The 20,513-nt window shown below is 38.1% G+C and overlaps 1 protein-coding gene across 1 annotated transcript in view; it reads right to left on the minus strand.

Annotated features, from left to right (window-relative positions):
* Positions 1-804: 804 nt before the first annotated feature.
* Positions 805-20,513, minus strand: part of LOC107298283 (zinc metalloproteinase-disintegrin-like NaMP) — a 52,960-nt gene continuing 33,251 nt past the window's right edge. The window contains exons 16-25 of the mRNA XM_015827657.1: positions 19,794-19,950; positions 18,342-18,422; positions 9,408-9,486; positions 8,450-8,555; positions 8,050-8,146; positions 7,001-7,063; positions 6,139-6,186; positions 3,686-3,754; positions 2,010-2,087; positions 805-825 (exon numbers count right to left, since the gene is read on the minus strand). Coding sequence (XP_015683143.1) covers positions 805-825; positions 2,010-2,087; positions 3,686-3,754; positions 6,139-6,186; positions 7,001-7,063; positions 8,050-8,146; positions 8,450-8,555; positions 9,408-9,486; positions 18,342-18,422; positions 19,794-19,950 — 799 coding nt within the window. The remainder of the gene's footprint in view (positions 826-2,009; positions 2,088-3,685; positions 3,755-6,138; positions 6,187-7,000; positions 7,064-8,049; positions 8,147-8,449; positions 8,556-9,407; positions 9,487-18,341; positions 18,423-19,793; positions 19,951-20,513) is intronic.

The raw sequence follows: 20,513 nt of genomic DNA on the forward strand, positions 1-20,513 counted from the left end.
TCTATTCCTTTTCTCTCAAACAACACCCCAAAAGGGTTAAACATCTCTATTAGAAGCCTGAAAGGCTCACTTGCCAATGGCTTTTGAAATCAAGCCAAAGGTCACATGTGGCCTTAGGGAATATGAGCAGAGTCTAGTGAAAAAAGTTGGCACAGCTAATAAAATTGTACCTTGAAAAGTCCTTGAGCAATAAACAATAGGTGCTAGACTTCTTAAGTCTCATCTGTGCTTCCTGTTTGCACAGGTAGAGAGAAGATTTAAAGAGATCGGCTTTTGCTCATGTCAAATAATCTGGTGGCATCGTGCAAGACTCGGTCATTTTGTACTCCAAGAGAATATAGTGGTTAATTCAATAGGCAGGATAGTTTCTGTTTCCACTTGCATCAAGCATCAAAAAAAAAAAAACCCTTTCTTTTGTTTTGATTTTGTCCACAGTTGGCAATGATGGGGGGGGGGGTTTAAATCCCATGGATGCATCATTTGCTTCTATGCATCTTTTGGCTCAGTTCACAATTCACAAAATCATCCCAACGCTAGTAGGATCTCCCCATTTGATATCCAAAGATATAATGGAAGAACACTGAAGATCTTCCTATGAGTTCCCATCCTTACTGCAGGTGACGCTGTCCCCAAAGTTAACACGACATTCCACACTGCAGAGGAAGTATTAGACTTGTGGAAAGAAGTCGCCATTCAGTTTTCCTTTGCAGATATGGAAACCAAGAAAATGGAAAATGTTTTCTTTGAAATCAGAGAATCAGTATTATTTCTGATTCTTGGGTTTTTTTTTTTCATACCCTGAGATTACTTAGTGGGCTTCAGTGCCTGCAAACAAAAGCAAACAGATGTTGAAATAAATGACAGAAAACAAAGCATTATAAATTGATTCAAGCCATCAATCCTAAAAGTGGAAAACAAACCAGAGTGGAATAGGGAAGGAAGCAATAAACAGGTAGGAGTCCTGCACTAGCTATTGCCAACTATAAGGGGCAATGCTCATCTCTGTTTCAAGGCCATTGTCCCAGTGTAGTCCAAAGACACTTCCGTGGTCATGTGGCCAGTATGACTGTATACTGAGGTGTATGGAACAATGTAATCTTCCCACCGAAGTGGTACCTATTTTTCTGCTCGCATTTGCATGTTTGGCAGGAGGTGGGCAAGGACGAGAGCTCACCCCATGATGTGGCACTTGGGTCTTGAAACTGAGCGGCCAACTTTCCAGCCAACAAGCCCAGCATCTTAACCACTTAGCTACTGCGCCACAATAAACAGGTAAGGAAGAGACATTTTCCCCATCCAAAATAGCAATAGCTTTTCTTTTGTTGTTTTGATTTTTTTCTGAAAAAATATACTCTATGTGTATTGATTATGATAGCTTTAGACTAATCAAGTGGAAGACCATGCTTTTTTTTGGGGGGGGGGGAATCAGTGGGAGAAGTAATATCCAACAGAGCCAATATGCACCCATCCATCCAAGTCTCCAGAGTGCTTTATTTTAGGAATTAACCGCCAAACAAAGAACTAGTAGATTTAGTTCCATTTGTCCACAGATATCTTCTTCATCTTAGAAAGGCAGTTTCTCTGAACTAAATTATTTGACTTTGGAAATGTTAGCTTAGATGTCACAATACCCTTTGTACTATTCTTGTTAATGATCCGTGCATCGAAGATCATATGTTGCATTTTCCAATAATGGCACTTTTCTGCCCAAATATAATCTTGTCGCATGAGAACCAAGTGTAGCCTCTCAATCTTTCTACCTCTCCCAATTAAAAAGTGAAAGAGAGGGTGGATGCAGAGTGGGGGGGGCTGCCAAGCTGCTCTGAAATTTTTATGTCTGTATTTAATATGATTTTTTTAATTAATGTATACCATATTTGTATTAAGACTTTGGGGGGGGGGTTAGTTGAAAAATTAATAAAAAGTTTTTATTAAAGAAAAAAAAGTCATAACTCTATGTTTTAACATCTTTATCATTTTTGTATTTTCACAGAGTACCTGTCTCTTACCTGGGGTGGAGGTGGAGGTGGAGGAGGAGCTGGCTTAGACTTGAGGTGAGAAGAAGGAGCTGGATTTATTCTTTTTATCTATAACAGAAATGACAGGTTATTCCTGTTAAATATTAACCAGTCATTTACTATATGTGGAGTATATTATTGCTAAACTGCCATTTGCAAACAGCCAAGAATCCTTGGTTGATTCAGTAGTTTATAGCTTTAACAAGTAAACAAATAAAGTTACAAATAAATGTTTCCATTGAATTTCTCTTGGTCGCTGACTTTACACTTGCCTGCACCAGGATTTGTATGGAAAGTTGACGGTCATATTTGAAAAGTTTAGGGTCATTTTTGTGGGGTTAGATTTGGAACTTTAATGGATGAGACCTTAAGTACCAAATGAAAGAGGGCCAAGCATTTTGCTCCAGGACATTCTGAATACAATTTGGCAGCTGCAACACTGATTATGGAAGGCCATTTTTAATCTCTGGTTAACCTTTGGTACAGTCCTGATCTAAAACTTGGTTTGGTTGTAAAAAAGAACAGCATCAAGGAGTACAGATGTTATTGTGATATATAACATTTCAATAAATGAACCAGCTTCTGCCTAATGCCCACATTCTGGCACCATTCTTGGATAATTTATCTGCAAGAAACGTTGTAACCCAAGATCTTCAGAGTTATGTGTTTAAACAACTTAGCTGATTATAAAGAGTGGAAATCACAGCTTGAAAGGCAATCCATGACGAAGGGTTACAATTTTTGCAATAAGATTGGATGACTTCAGGTTTTTTTATGGGAAGTTGTTTCTTTGAAAAAGGAACGTTCAAGGATAAAAATCTTGAAAGTGAATATTTTTTGGGCCCCTTAAGTTCATATACGGAGGAAGTATTTTAATAATGGAACATGGTCAAACCTTTTCCCATTAAAATTGGAGTTTGAACAAAGTTTGCATGGGAATACTATTACTTTGTCACTGTACAGAAGAGCAGGCAGAATTGGAGAGTGGAGTTAAATGCTTTATCAGTTTAGAGTCCCTGCAGTGTCACAAGAGCCCCCCCCTTGAATTCTGTTGACCCTTACCTAGTGCCAATTTAGTGTTGACCATTAGTTGACTAGATTCTTGTGTATAGGTTTGAATAAATCTTCTATGCTCCAACTTTATGAACGATCCTGTTTCTTTGTGCCTGACATTAAACTCATTTAACTCCATCCCCCCCCCCAGCTCTGCCTGTTCTTTTCCTACAGTTACAATCATAGGTTAACTATCCTAAGTAGATGGATATTGAAGAATAAGACCATAATGCAACTCAACATACAAATGGCAATTCAACCTCCCTTTAAAAAAGCATCAGACCTAGATCTGATATGCAACATTCCAAAGGCTTTATGTCCTTTCTCGGCATTAGGAAGAAAAGACTGAATTACTGCCTGTATTCAACTAGCAGTTTAAGCTACTATATGGATAGGCACAATCCCTGGAGGGTCGGGGGCCATTAAAAAAAACCCACCAGTTGATTTTTTTTTCCTCCCAGTGCAGTTCTTTGCCTTATTTTTCATCCGGCAGTCTGGAAAAGTGAAAACGTCACACTGGCTAGAAGGAGTTATTATCACAAAGCTTCACCCTAGCATCCTGCTATAAAGGAACAAAATATGTTGGAAGAGTGATGATTAGGAAGCTGACATACCATAGCTGGAGATATGGTGGATTTTGCTGTTGGAACAGGAGGTGGAGGAATATTTGGTTTCACAATGGGCTGAAATGAAAAAAAATGAAAGTTTTTTTTTAAGTTGCCTTTACACACAGTAGTCCAGATGCATTTTAAAAAGTGCTTTCAACGTTGATCACATTTCCTGTCAGGCTTAAAATCTGAGTCATCTGTCTGCAACAAAAATTAACCTTTATTCCCTTTCTCCATCAAATGTGCAGTTGTATGAACTCGAAAGTCTCAGCATTTTCACAAAGCAAACAATTTCCATGGTTCTTTGAAAAAAGCTCTAACAGAAAATTCAGATGTAAATCCTCAACAAATGTGTTCAATATCATAGGATCATAGACTGTATGAAATGTGAATATAGAATAGAATATATGTGGAGTGTGTAGTGGTACGTGAGGATGACCTTGGGAGATAAGAGGAAGAGATGCTGCCTAAAAAGCAAACAGACAAGAGAGGAAATAGCCCCCCAGTATCTTAGAGGAAAAAGGAAGAAACTTAGGAAGGACTCGCCTTAACTGATTAGGTAGTTAAAGTGATGGTGGGAAGTTTGTACTTTTAGAGTTGTAAGATTTTGCGAATGTAGCCTTACAATAAATTAGAATAAGTTAGTCTTTCTTTCCTGCCTATTTTGCCTAGGAGAGATCACAGACTGGTCTATGGCTATCCAACCCCTAGTTGAAAAACATCCATAATGGGGAGTTGCCACTGTTCTAATCAGATTCTTCACTAATATTCAGCCTCATTTTTTCTTTCTTGGCATTTCAATTCACCAAGGCATGTTCCAATTATTTTCAACAGAGGACAGGGCTATTTTCTCTAGTATACGACAGCCCTTTAGATATTTGTAATTCTTTGTCAATGTCTGGCACTGAGTTTTTTACATTCTGTAACAAACCAAACATCTCCACTTTCCCAGTTCCTTCCTCTTTCCAAAGGACAGAGGTTCCAAGCCTATCATCCTGATAGCTCTTTTACAAGATAATCCTTTGTTGGAGTCACATGGGCAAGATATGAGGATGTTAGCATGCCTTCCATATAGAGGCACCAATGGGCGTTCAGTGTGCCTTGCCATAAAAAAAATCCTTTCCTCAACTAGAAGAAGTGAATGTATACATGAATCTTGCTGGTTCTCAGGAAACTGTATCTAGTAGGATTCTAGAGCTCTGCAGAGGTTATAAGGAGTGATCTTGGAGGATAGGAGGAAGGGGCTTGACACTTGAGCCTGTGTCAAGGAGATAGCTGTAGGAAAAGAAGAGTCATAACCTGGAGGTGGAGTCAAGAGAGGAATCAGTCTGGAGTCCTTACATTCCCATAGGAATTCAAGTCCAACCCCTCTTGAATTCCATTGACTTTTATCTAGCGCCATAAGTGCTGACCATAAGTTGACTAGATTCTTGTGTATAAGCACGAGTAATAAATCAGCTTAATTGGAACTTAGCCTATGGTCCTGATTCTTCACACCTGATAATAACTTAAGAAAACATCCCAGACAAGTTCCTCCCTTTTTCTCATGAAGATAAAATGAGGAAGGAGGAAACACACTCACACTTGCAAGATTCCATTACTCTATTGCAACAAAGATAGTCTTGACTTACAGTATATGTAAGATAGTGATCTAACCTCAAACTGATTTTCTATATCACTCAATCTTTGCAACACTCTCCATAGTGTTTTTAAAGCATGGTGCCCAAAACTATACCTAATATGTTCAACAAACAAGATTTAACCAGCCAGAATTCAATGGAACCATTAAATCCCATGATCTGGGCACAACGCTTTTATTAATACAACCTAAGAAGTGCCTTAAAGTATTTTAGCCACTGGATTGTCCTATTCTATTTATCATTAGCAGTATTGCAACAAAAACTGATCAAGGGATGCATTATTTGCCATGAAGTCACCTAAATGCCCTCTGGCTACATATATCCCTTTGGGTATTGATATACTTCACTCATTAAGATTGACTTGTCATTGGCTATTTTCTTAAAATCTGCCTAATTCAGAACAGAATTAGAACGTTATTGGGTAATTGACAATAATTTGCATCTCCAATTCATTTGTTACCAGTTTATGAAAAGACTTCTGCTGTAAATGCACTATATACTATAGCCCATTAATATTATATTAATGGACAGTTTCACATATCCGATGCAGTTTCTTTACTTTGTCTAGATTTGCTTCCTAAAATCATGTTTGGGAAATTTAAGCATAATACTCCATGTTAGTGTTTGTAGATAAAGAATAGTTGATTTCTTATCTTCAAAAATACTCATCCCATATGATTTTTACTTTTCTATAGGCTATACAGAATAAGGCATGACACTCCAAAAAGAAAAAAAAATGTCAGGGAATTAGAGTCAGAAGCAATGTCTGTCAGTATTCTGAAATTGTTAGATCAAATGACCATTCATTCAGAAACTTACCATTCTGGAATTTTCATATGTGCGCCTTAATGGTTCATCTGGGATTTTCTGTTAATAATGAAATAGTATCAGTTGAATCAGTTGAATTTCTAAAACCCTGTGTGAACTCCCTAATTTAGTAGAACTCCTTTATGACAGAATCATGATGTTTCTAAAACACTGCAAATTATGCAGATTATCCCTACTCTATACAGGGATTTAGAGTGTAGAAAGCAAATAATAATTTAAACTATCACTTATTGTGTTTCAGAACAATAGTGTGGATTTTTCAAGAATCAAGTTTAAAAGTCTGCAGATAATTTGTTTTTCATTTGCAACATTCTAGATCATCTTGGCTTGAATTCTTGGAACTATCCATATATCTTAAAGTTGCCAAGTTTGAAAAACTTTTTCTTATGTGCATATCTATTTTTCTAAAGTACAATTACATTCTCTCTATATTTGCTCATAAAGAAGTACGTTGAGTCCAATGGGTATTGCAACCAAATTAACATTAATAAATTACAAAGAATTTTTTTCGTATTTGTTTAAAATCCTTCCCATTTGTCAAGTAACTACATTCACATATCACAAAAAGCTATAATTTGTTCTAATCATAATATATTGTACGAGCCACAATGCTTAGTTTACATTAAACCATAAACCATGATTGATAAACCACAATAATGTGATCCACAGATCATGTTAATGTGAAACAAAATAAAACTTATTTGACTCAGGGTAACATATACATTTATTCACACCAGTGCATAATACACAGCATATTTTATTTGCTTTGTGAAATGTATTTATTTATTTTGTTTGTTAACTAAAGACTGCTTTAGACTCATACACAAGAATTATTCCATTAAATTCTACTTACAACATGGACCTCTGGTGTATTTGCTTGGGATGAAATTGGGAGGAGAAATCTAAAAGAATTTATCTGAAAGGAAGAAACAAACAAAATACCTAAAATATTTTTAAAGCCAAGATCTTCAAACACTCAGCCAGATGAGTTAGAAGCCTAGTAGGTGCACTTCCACACACATACAGAATTCCATTAAGGTTAACCTTAATTATTTTGTGGCTTGCTTTCTTTGCAAACACATTTTATTGAGTTTATTTTGCAAATGATAGTTCAGTATTTATAGCAATTGTGTTATTCTTGTTTTTGAAAACAACGAAGAGTTGTGTTTTATCTTAAACAATAATTGGTTGATTGACCTTATCTTACAATCACAGCAACAATGACAACATTTCCCTCTGTCTATAAGAAATAAAAAAATGCAAATATTTTGTCTCTGTGTTGATGAAAAGCTCCCATATTCTTTTTATTACACTGTTTTGGCCTTTGATCAGTTTAGCACAGTTTCAGCATCTCATTTCTTGCTCTAAGCCAGTGGTTCTCAACCTGTGGGTCGGGACCCCATTTGGGGTCGATTGACCATTTCATGGGGGTCACCAAGCAAGGCTGTCCGCCATTTTTTTTGTCCGCCATTTTTTTCCCCTTTTCCGGCATGTGCCTTACCTCCCTTGGGCTGGGCCAGCTGGTGGTCGGCCTGCTCCGTCTCTGCCGCTTGCCAGCTATGCCTCGGCCGGCGCAGGGGGCGGAACCACGCATGCACGGCGCTCCCGGGCAGGGAAAGTCCTCGACTTACGACCGGTTGGGTAGTCCTTGACTTACGACTGGTTTAGTCCTCGACTTACGACCGGTTGGTGTCGTGGCATTAAAAAGGTTGAGAACCACTGCTCTAAGCATTGTGCATGGGGTGAAGAGCCTCTAAACCCACCCTGGATCCCAATTCCTTAAACTGCCACTGGGGAACCATTCTTCTTATGACCTATTATGAAGCCAATGGATAAAACATGTTGTAAAATGGTTGTATTTCAGGGTTTTATTCTGCTCAGGCAGCCCATCTGACCTCTCACCTCTGAATCATTGGACATTGGACTAAGATGTTGTTTCCTCTTCTGATCTGGACCAGGGAAAGAAGGATTTGTGGCTGCAGGTGCACTTTTGTGAATGCTGTCATAAAAGAATAGACTATTATAATCAGGATAGGATTTCGAACTATACCCAACACCAAAGTCAATAACAATATCCTAGAACTTGTTTTGTACACATATAGTATAGTTCAGTTCTTTCAGTAACTTCGGCGAGAGATTTCCTGAAATGAATATCCCCTTTATACAGCTTTTTCCAAGTCAGTGTATGTTCATCCTCTCAATTAAGTCAGGAGAACCCACCACTACTGTTTTATGGCACTCAGCTCACCTAGTAATTCCCCCCCACCCCACTTAAAAGAAACTTGTCTGAGAAAATCTTCACCTGTCATTTTGTTTCTTCTTTAAAATGTGGCAGCCGATGAGAACTGCAAGGAGGATGGCCGTGACTACTGAAATTATTACCACAACTACAACAATGATGATGATATCTAAAGAGATAAAGAGAAAAGGCTATGAATAGGCTTACAGTTATGTTGATGAAATCACAGTGGAAACATAGAGACAATCAATTGAAAATTATATTGCTCCAAGCCCTGGCATTTCTTATCCATGCAATAAGAGCCACTGTTCAGAATTGGCTAGAAAGTATTTATTGATTCAATTTAGGTGCCACCCAGCTCAGAACCAACTCTGGGCATCAAATTTAACCTAAGAAGATAAGTAATATAAATGTCATTTCATGAATTACTTTAACTAGTGACCATCCCTTTAAGACTAACACAGTCTAACCCTACTCCATGACCTTTAGATGTGCTGGGACTAAAGTTCCCATATTGGTTAATAATTCTGGTTCAAGGAAGGTCCAACTTACTCCCAAGATAGTCATGTAAATGGATGTACCAGGATAATTAAGAAAGCAAATGATCATCTGTTAAATATATGCTTGGACTTTCATTATTAGGTAGCTTTAAATTAATCACAATCTTGCTATCCATAGTTAATTAAATTGCAAATAGAGTTAAACTTATTTTTCCCTTCCTCTCTTCATTTCATGTGCACAATGAGATTAAAAATAGAATTTCTAATTAAAGTATAGTTTGCTGATAGTTAACGATACCAGTGCTAGATAATAATACAAAAACTGAGATATCAAATGCTAATTCAAATCAGGATTATTTAACACACACAAAAATCTGTTTAGGTCCTTGGAACCTATCTAATCAGTGTCAAAGCAAGAACATCCGATGTTAACAGCGTTGACATCTGCTAACGTCGGATGTTCTTGCTTTGACAATCAGGTTCTGGGAAGAAAAGACAAGTGCCCCCCTGTATTAACTCACAATTATTTCCTGTTGGGTCATCACAGTGAGGTGGTGCTGATCCTTCTTCGCACTGGCACTGAAGTTCATGGTCACACACCTAGGATAGCCAAGAGCAGTATTAATCTTCAAAACAAATACAAGGAAAAACAAGCAGTCAACATTTCCCTTGCATTTTTATGAAGTCCGAAGAAAGCGGAAAGCATTGAAACATAAAACTGATCCAAATTAGGCAGACAAAAGAATGGAAATCCATTTAAAACATCCCACACAGAAAAAGAAATTAATGGTTTCTACCAAAGCTGTTGGGACTGTTTAGATAGTCCCAAAGACTATCTAAACAGCCAAGTCACTATTCTTGAGGATCAACTGAGTTATTAGACTAAGTCTAACAACAGCCCAGCATGGACAAGGTGTTTCTTTTTTGAAATTAGAACTGTGGTCAAAGAACTTCTACAGGACAGCAGGACGAAAAGACTGAAATCAAGCTTTGAGATTTCTTGTGATGGTCAAAGTTATCAGGAAAATATTAACTTAGAGCAAATAGACCTCTGTTTACTTTCCTTCCTTCCATCCATCCATCCATCTAGTTTTTTGACTGTCCCATTCCAATCAGACTCTATCAAAATGTACCAAAATTAAAATAGCACAATGATGTTAATTCAAAAATGATGAGGTAGAACAATATAATTCAATACAATAAAAATTAATTTTGGTGTTGGTTGGCTCTACCTTTAGTCCTCAAAAACCTTCTGAAAGTGCCAGATCTTTGCGATCTCTCAAAGGCCATAAGAGAGGGGACATTCTCATTTGATGTATTGGTATTTGATTATTCCAGTTTATGACAGAGGACCATCTCTTTCTAAGCTCTACTCAAATTTACAGAAAAAAAACTGCAATATTTTTAGCGTCAAGGATTCTGGAAAGCACTTTTTAGGGGTAGATGGGTGGTCTTTATTTGTTTAATACAACAGAACAAAGAAAAAAGAGAACAATACCACAGAAAAAAGAAAAGAATAGAAAGGAAATTATGTAAATTATGCATATACGCATACACATAAAATTATGTAAATTATGCATATACGCATACACATAATCTATAATAATCATAATAATACTCATTTTCTTTTTAGTATAACAAAAATATTTAGACATAGATGTCAACATCATCACAAGAACATTTACAAATACACTCTAGTGGATTATTTGCAGATGCTTCAGATTTATGCCAATATCAAAAGAAACCATGGCTTATTTTCAGGGATCAACATATGCATTGTTCTAGAAAACCCAGACTGGTGGACAGTGGGGTGTGATAAAAGGAACCAATGAAACAAAAAAACCACACTGGAGAAAACCAGAAGAACAAAGAGGAGCAGAGAATACTGTGAAAGACAAAGTGAAATCGCCAAATATATGGGCGGAATACAGTACAAGTAGACCTCAACTTATGACCACAATTCAGCCCAACATTTCTGCTGTTAAGTAAAATGTTTGTTAAGTGAGTTTTGCCTGATCTTACAACTTTTCTTGCCACGGTTGTTAAGTGAATCACTGAAATTGTTAAGTTAGTAACACGGTTGTTAAGTGAATCTGGCTTCCTCATTGACTTTGCTTGTCAGAAGGTCTCAGAAGGGGATCTTGTGACCCCTGGGACACAGCATCAGTCATAAACATGAGTCAGTTGCCAAGCATCTGAATTTTGATCACGTGACCACGGGGATGCTACAACAGTCGTAAGTGTGGGAAACGGTCATAAGTTGCTTTTTTTAGCTTTGAACGGTCACTAAATGAACTGTTCTAAGTCGAGGATTACCCTCTAAACTTTCTATAGGCCAATCCTTAAGCAGAACAGTCTTAAAGCCTACTAACGAGCAGGGAGAATACTTCAGCCAGAATATAGACTATAAAATACTTACAGAGTGTCCTGTGCATTTGTGTGAACAGTTGGTCGATCTGTAGGCTGTTTCTATCTCAACACACTGCCCGTTGTTGCAGACCTGAAAGTCAACGAATGAGATTATCAGCAGAGTAAGACAGCAGTTTCCTACACAACTAAACTCTCTCATTCTCTAGAACAAAACCAGGATATTCAATAAACTTATTCCAAGTTCTATACTGCGTAAAAAAGACAGGGGGGGGGATTATTCCTGATGCTTTAGGATTGCTTCGGCACTTCTAAGTAGCTTCATTGAACTGATGTACTTTAGGTCAGAGGTCCCCAACCTTTTGGGCACAAGGGACCAGTTACGTGGAGAGAGGTTTTTCCGTGGACCGCAGAGTGCGTGGTTTTGTATGCTGCCTGCATCTCGTGGATGGGACTTTCCTTGTTTGTGCAGATCGGTTGCTAGCATGCCACGGCCCGGTACTGGTCCACGGACTGGGGGTTGGGGACCTCTGCTTTAGGTCACAACCAGCTCTGTCCTGATTTTCTAATCTCTGTTCCATCTTCCCTGTGGAAATATCTACAAGTGAAGAGAAAGGACTGTCTCTTTGACAGTCTGCCCAGAAAGTGCTGCAAGGGAGAAGCATAATGCTCTGACAAAGCCAGACTGAGTAACCCTGGGGGCACAGGGATTAGAATGCAGTACTATGGGCTAACTCTGCCCACAGCCTGGAGTTCGATCCTAATGGGCCTCAAGGTTGACTCAATCTTCCATCCTTCCACGGACAGTAAAATGAGGAGCCAGATTGTTGGGGGCTGTGTGCTGACATTCTAAACTGCCCAGAGAATGCTTAAAGCACTATGAGGTGATATATATAAGTCTAAGTGCTATTGCTACTGTTGATTTGTCGTGGTTGTTGTTTGAAGAAAAAACAAAATAATAAAACAAAAACAAGGCTAGATGGATATTTTTTTTTAACATAGATGCACTGTAGTACAGAAAATCTAAACCAGCTTTCAGCAAGATCCATTGCAAAATTATTTTTACTGATTACCCCTTACAGCACAGAGATGAGAAGCAATCTTTTACTCACCATTCCTTCTCCACATTTTGTTCCAGGATCAACCATTCCAACATCTTTTGCATTTCCTCTCGGAAAGCTGCCTTTGCATGATTCAAATGACACCAGGCTTCCGGCTGAGGGCATTTTTGAACCACCTATGCAGTATAACTTGCCACATTTTAGATCCCTGAAAAGGAAACAGCCACTTCCTTCTAATTAACAAGAATGGATCCTTTGCTCATTTGCCAACATCAATCATTCTTGAATTAACCTTATTTTAAATTACAGCTGGATGATCCGAAGTTTGCTCAGCCTCAAAATGAACTTGGTTGCATTTAAGAGATAAACTAAAAAAAAAAAATCTCAAGAAGTGTTTTAAGGTGTTTTTTTTGGGGGGGGGGATAGAGAAACACAGTTTCTGTATTTCTAACTAGCTCATGTGGTTTCCCTATTTTTGAGGGTGGAAATAGTTTGAGACAGAATTCTTATCTTAGGACAGGGAATGTACTGTATCTGTTATCTACCTGAAAAACTCCTAAAGCAGATTCAGGAGGCTTGATTTTTCCAGACCTCTAGCCTAACATTCTCATAATCTCTCATGTGAGTTGAAATCTAAAGGTTGGGGCAGCAGCATTAAATATCAGAGAGAGAAATTTCCCTGAAAAATGGCCATTATTCCATTTCAACTTAAGAAAAATAAGGGGAAAAAAGAAATTAAAGATTTAAATAAGTACTGCCCTTGTTTTAGTACAAAAAAAAAGGGTACAGGGTGTAAACTGTCTAAAAGGCAGAGTCCGGTTTACACATGTCACTAAAAGAAACTATGGCTTATTGTTTGATTTGGATTCAACTTGTGGTGCAAATCTAGCCCTTGTGGTTTCTAAATCATGGTTTATAACTAAGTGCAATTCCTAAACTCAGCCAACCAGGATTTATTCAATAAGATTGAAACAAACTATTGCTGGGTGATGTCAGCCCAGAGAGAAAGGCTGATTGTGCAGTAGTCCTTGACTTATGACAACTGGGACCAGAATTTCCATTGCTAAACAAAGCAGTTGTTAAGCGAGTTGCACTCAATTTTATAACCTTTCTGCCATAGTTGTTAAGTGAATCACACTGTTGCCAAGCAAACCCAACTTTCCCCATTGACTTTGCTTATTGGAAGCTGGCCGGGAAGACGGAAAATGGTGATCATCTGACCTCGGGACCCTGCAGCCCTCATAAATACATGTTGGTTACCAAGCACCTGAATTTTGATCACATGACTATAGGGATGCTAGGACCGGTTGTAAGTCACTTTCAGTGTTATAACTGTGACTGATTGCAAGTTGAGGAATTTCTGCCCTTTCTCACACAATCTTTCAAAGGGCACTTTAAAAGTTCTCATGGTCTCCTTTTATACCCCACTTTTGCTCCATCTTGTAACCCAAGATAGAAAACACAGAAAAATTAGCCATTCAGAAATTGACTCATATTTCTGTTGTTTTAGTAAAATGATAGAATCAGGTTCCCACAGATGTGGACCTGGAAATATTTCTTATATTACTTTTACAGGATACCATCATCATAACAGGAAATAATTTAGACTGCTTACTTTGGTTTACATGGAATATATGTGCCACTTGCTTTTCTGCAGTGGCCATAATAAACCCCTTTCTGGTTGATTGAAAAACAGGAATCTGCAGCCACTTTTCCACCTATAAGAGGGAAAAAACACAAATACCTGAGTGTGTAACATGCCAACAGGATAAAGAATGGCTCAAGACATCTCAGAGGAGTTCCAAATAATTTAGTTAATGTTCACTTATATTTTGTAACCCATTCCTTATCTAATCCTCATTATGCATGAAGTATTCACTATCTATATCCAGTTTTGTTCAACGTGATAGAAAAAAGTTGCTGAAACCCTAGAAAGAGCGCAGAGAAGAGCAACAAAAATGATCAGGGGTCTGGAGGCTAAATTGTATAATAAATGGATACGGGAACTAGGTATGAAGAATTATGGGTGGCATGATAGCAATCTTCTAATATTTGAGGGGCTGTCATAGACAAGATACCTGAGGGCAAGACAAGAAGTAATGAATGGAACCTTATCAAAGAGAGAAGCAACCTAGAATTAAGGAGAAATTTCCTGACAGTGAGAAGAATTAATCAGTGGAACAACTTGCCTCCAAAAATTTGTGGGTGCTCAATCACTAAAGGATTTCAAGAAGAGACTGGACAACCACTTGTCCAGAATGACAAGAAGGGACTAGAAGACCTCCAAGGTCTCTTCCAACTTTGTTCTATGAGCGAGTGACAAGAATCACATCCCTCAATATTTAAGTAATATGCCATATGTAAAGAAAATTTTAATCTCAGGGTTTGAATATTCTTAGCAGACAGTCTCATTTTCAATCTCCACTGATTGAGAACAGTGAAAAGTGATGGGTCAATCAGTGACCCTAATTAACTCTTAGAAGAACAAAGCTAGATGGATAAAACTCTAAACATATGACAGGTTCTTGATGTTATTCTTTGTGATTCTCCAATAGTATTGGCTTGCTTCATAATACCGGTTGATTTCACACAAAGAGTATTGGAGAATAATTTTCAGCTGTTCCTATAATATAGAAAATTATCTATGGTGTGCATGTAGAGGGGGGGGGGGAAGAGAGAGAATCTTTGTGCAATTTGGAAATGCATCCTTCTGTCTCAGTCTTTTCAGATTTCTGGTCTACAATTCCTATCATCTTTAACCATTGGCCAGGTTCTCAAAGGATGTTTGGAGCTTTAAACCAAAAGATCTGGAGGGCTGGGCTCTAGAGCCACCAAAGAAAGAATTTCATCTTAAAAAATTACTCCATTTGCGCGAAGCACAAATAGAACAGAAATGAAATGATGATTTACTATGGATAGAAAGGAAAAAAATATCTTTGATTAATGCAATGACTGTCTTAGTCTTTTATAATACCACAATGGTGAAATCCTAAGGTTGACTTACCTGTCCCCCAGAGATCAATACATTGGTTCGCCAAGGTGGGACACTTCCCCATGTAGCAGTAACCTTGGTTGTTTTGGCATGGGTGTCCATTCACACGGAAGCGATCCAAGGGACACTGAGCAGACTGGCCAGTGCACATTTCAGGCAAATCACAGTCATGTTTTGCTGCCCGACACACTGCTCCTGCTTTCTTAAGCTGTGGGTGAGAATGAAAAATATTCCCAGCTATCACTCTTTAGCAGCAGAGATCAAAGAGCCAAACTATGATTCACAATACATTTCACAGCCTCCATGACTTAAGGATTACCAAGCAAGGCATGTGATGAAAAAAAAAATGTGGCCGCTTTCTGTTGCTGTGAGTCTTGGCTTGTGATGGAAGTATGGAAATATCAAAATGTTTTGGATCCCTCTGTTGAAAAAGTTCATTACAGAGTCAACTGTATAGAAGGAACAAGCAACTTGCACCTCTCAATTCATGGTCCTGCAGCGCTTCCAAAATAACTGAATTTAGAGCTTTGGGGAGCAGTTGGAGAACTTACTGGTGGGAAAGAAAGTAATTTGATTTTTAGACGTTTTCTGCACCCCAAAAGTCTTAGAGAAAGTGCCAAAAATGGTCCTTAGTAATGTCATAGCATTATCAGATGGCCAGTTAGAATTTCCCAAAAAACAGGAACCAGGCATCAAACATTGCATTTATTTGTTTGTTTGTTTGTTTGTTTGTTTGTTTGTTTATTTAACGAACTGCCCATCTCTGTCAAAGAAAGACCCTAAAACATCAAAATATTAAATACTACATACAAATTAAAATGTTAGAGTTCAAATTTTAAAATTAAAAACCTTAAAAAAATTATAAAAATGTTTAAGGAGGCAAAACTAAGTAAAACCCTGTTCAGTTATTTGATAAAGGAATAAGGGAAGGATCTCATAGCACCGATCAACACCACGCCTGCATGCTCCTTTGGACTCCCCACACAACACCACAGTGCTGTGTTTTAACCCCCTTTTGGGAGTTAAAACTCTTTTAAATTGGGCTTCCATGCCAACTCAGTCAAAGAAAAATATGTATTATTTTCACAGAAGTGAATCCAAATGAAACAGCAGGTATACTTTATTTATTTATTTTTATTTATTTATTTTTGGATTTATATCCCGCCCTTCTCCCGTAGGACTCAGGGCGGCTGACAATCTATTTAAAATACATACAAAACAATACAAATTTAAAATTAATTAAAAGGAATATTTAAATATTTGTCAAATTTTAAAATATAATTAAAACCCCCCTAAAAATTACCCTAGGCCAGTCCTGCAAGNAGCAGTCAACATTTCCCTTGCATTTTTATGAAGTCCGAAGAAAGCGGAAAGCATTGAAACATAAAACTGATCCAAATTAGGCAGACAAAAGAATGGAAATCCATTTAAAACATCCCACACAGAAAAAGAAATTAATGGTTTCTACCAAAGCTGTTGGGACTGTTTAGATAGTCCCAAAGACTATCTAAACAGCCAAGTCTAACAACAGCCCAGCATGGACAAGGTGTTTCTTTTTTGAAATTAGAACTGTGGTCAAAGAACTTCTACAGGACAGCAGGACGAAAAGACTGAAATCAAGCTTTGAGATTTCTTGTGATGGTCAAAGTTATCAGGAAAATATTACTCTGTTTACTTTCCTTCCTTCCTTCCATCCATCTAGTTTTTTGACTGCCCCATTCCAATCAGACTCTATCAAAATGTACCAAAATTAAAATAGCACAATGATGTTAATTCAAAAATGATGAGGTAGAACAATATAATTCAATACAATAAAAATTAATTTTGGTGTTGGTTGGCTCTAACTTTAGTCCTCAAAAACCTTCTGAAAGTGCCAGATCTTTGCGATCTCTCAAAGGCCATAAGAGAGGGGACATTCTCATTTGATGTATTGGTATTTGATTATTCCAGTTTATGACAGAGGACCATCTCTTTCTAAGCTCTACTCAAATTTACAGAAAAAAAACTGCAATATTTTTAGCGTCAAGGATTCTGGAAAGCACTTTTTAGGGGTAGATGGGTGGTCTTTATTTGTTTAATACAACAGAACAAAGAAAAAAGAGAACAATACCACAGAAAAAAGAAAAGAATAGAAAGGAAATTATGTAAATTATGCATATACGCATACACATAAAATTATGTAAATTATGCATAATTTACGCATACACATAATCTATAATAATCATAATAATACTCATTTTCTTTTTAGTATAACAAAAATATTTAGACATAGATGTCAACATCATCACAAGAACATTTACAAATACACTCTAGTGGATTATTTGCAGATGCTTCAGATTTATGCCAATATCAAAAGAAAGCATGGCTTATTTTCAGGGATCAACATATGCATTGTTCTAGAAAACCCAGACTGGTGGACAGTGGGGTGTGATAAAAGGAACCAATGAAACAAAAAAACCACACTGGAGAAAACCAGAAGAACAAAGAGGAGCAGAGAATACTGTGAAAGACAAAGTGAAATCACCAAATATATGGGCGGAATACAGTACAAGTAGACCTCAACTTATGACCACAATTCAGCCCAACATTTCTGCTGTTAAGTAAAATGTTTGTTAAGTGAGTTTTGCCTGATCTTACAACTTTTCTTGCCACGGTTGTTAAGTGAATCACTGAAATTGTTAAGTTAGTAACACGGTTGTTAAGTGAATCTGGCTTCCTCATTGACTTTGCTTGTCAGAAGGTCTCAGAAGGGGATCTTGTGACCCCTGGGACACAGCATCAGTCATAAACATGAGTCAGTTGCCAAGCATCTGAATTTTGATCACGTGACCACGGGGATGCTACAACAGTCGTAAGTGTGGGAAACGGTCATAAGTTACTTTTTTTTAGCTTTGAACGGTCACTAAATGAACTGTTCTAAATCGAGGATTACCCTCTAAACTTTCTATAGGCCAATCCCTAAGCAGAACAGTCTTAAAGCCTACTAACGAGCAGGGAGAATACTTCAGCCAGAATATAGACTATAAAATACTTACAGAGTGTCCTGTGCATTTGTGTGAACAGTTGGTCGATCTGTAGGCTGTTTCTATCTCAACACACTGCCCGTTGTTGCAGACCTGAAAGTCAAAGAATGAGATTATCAGCAGAGTAAGACAGCAGTTTCCTACACAACTAAACTCTCTCATTCTCTAGAACAAAACCAGGATATTCAATAAACTTATTCCAAGTTCTATACTGCGTAAAAAAGACGGGGGGGGGATTATTCCTGATCCTTTAAGATAAGCTTTAGGATTGCTTCGGCACTTCTAAGTAGCTTCATTGAACTGATGTCCTTTAGGTCAGAGGTCCCTAACCTTTTGGGCACCAGGGACCAGTTACGTGGAGAGAGGTTTTTCCGTGGACCGCAGAGTACGTGGTTTTGTATGCTGCCTGCATCCTGTGGATGGGGCTTTCCTTGTTTGTGCAGACCGGTTGCTAGCATGCCACGGCCCGGTACTGGTCCATGGACTGGGGGTTGGGGACCTCTGCTTTAGGTCACAACCAGCTCTGTCCTGATTTTCTAATCTCTGTTCCATCTTCCCTGTGGAAATATCTACAAGTGAAGAGAAAGGACTGTCTCTTTGACAGTCTGCCCAGAAAGTGCTGCAAGGGAGAAGCATAATGCTCTGACAAAGTCAGACTGAGTAACCCTGGTGGCACAGGGATTAGAATGCAGTACTATGGGCTAACTCTACCCACAGCCTGGAGTTTGATCCTAATGGGCCTCAAGGTTGACTCAATCTTCCATCCTTTCCACGGTCAGTAAAATGAGGAGCCAGATTGTTGGGGGCTGTGTGCTGACATTCTAAACTGCCCAGAGAATGCTTAAAGCACTATGAGGTGATATATAAGTCTAAATCAGTGGTGGTGAACCTATGGCACGGGTGCCAGAGGCGGCACTCAGAGCCCTCTCTGTGGGCACGCGCACCGTCGCCCCAGTCCTAGGCCTTCAGCTGGGTTTTATAAAACCTTTTCACTTTAGGCCTCCGCCACCATGTGCAAAAAAAAAAAAAAAGGTTTAATCAGTCAATTTCAACTTCTCGCAGGAAAAAAAAGATCTTGCAAAGTTGGAATTGATTGATTGAACTTTTTAGTCCCACCCAGTCTGCCGTTATCACCGCAGCCATGCCCACCCAATGGGCCCCACCCACCCGGCACTCGACGATGCATAAGTGGGTTTTGGGTTGCAGTTTGGGCACTCAGTCTCTTAAAGGTTCGCCATCACTGGTCTAAGTGCTATTCCTATTGTTGGTTTGTTGTGGTTGTTGTTTGAAGGAAAAACAAAATAATAAAACAAAAACAAAGCTAGATGGATATATTTTTTTTCTTTTAAATAGATGCACTGTAGTACAGAAAATCTAAACCAGCTTTCAGCAAGATCCATTGCAAAATTTATTTTTACTGAATACCCCTTACAGCACAGAGATGAGAAGCAATCTTTTACTCACCATTCCTTCTCCACATTTTGTTCCAGGATCAACCATTCCAACATCTTTTGCATTTCCTCTCGGAAAGCTGCCTTTGCATGATTCAAATGACACCAGGCTTCCAGCTGAGGGCATTTTTGAACCACCTATGCAGTATAACTTGCCACACTTTAGATCCCTGAAAAGGAAACAGCCACTTCCTTCTAATTAACAAGAATGGATCCTTTGCTCATTTGCCAACATCAATCATTCTTGAATTAACCTTATTTTAAATTACAGCTGGATGATCCGAAGTTTGCTCAGCCTCAAAATGAACTTGGTTGCATTTAAGAGATAAACTAAAAAAAAATCTCAAGAAGTGTTTTAAGGGGGTTTTTTTGGGGGGGGGGGGAATAGAGAAACACAGTTTCTGTATTTCTAACTAGCTCATGTGGTTTCCCTATTTTTGAGGGTGAAAATAGTTTGAGACAGAATTCTTATCTTAGGACAGGGAATGTACAGTATCTGTTATCTACCTGGAAAACTCCTAAAGCAGATTCAGGAGGCTTGGTTTTTCCAGACCTCTAGCCTAACATTCCCATAATCTCTCACGTAAGTTGAAATCTAAAGGTTGGGGCAGCAGCATTAAATATTAGAGAGAGAGATTGCCCTGAAAAACGGCCATTATTCCATTTCAACTTAAGAAAAATAAGGGGAAAAAAGAAATTAAAGATTTAAATAAGTACTGCCCTTGTTTTAGTA

Source organism: Protobothrops mucrosquamatus, unplaced genomic scaffold, assembly GCF_001527695.2.
Source record: "Protobothrops mucrosquamatus isolate PMUCROS unplaced genomic scaffold, P.Mucros_1.0 scaffold3846, whole genome shotgun sequence".
NCBI lineage: Eukaryota > Metazoa > Chordata > Lepidosauria > Squamata > Viperidae > Protobothrops > Protobothrops mucrosquamatus.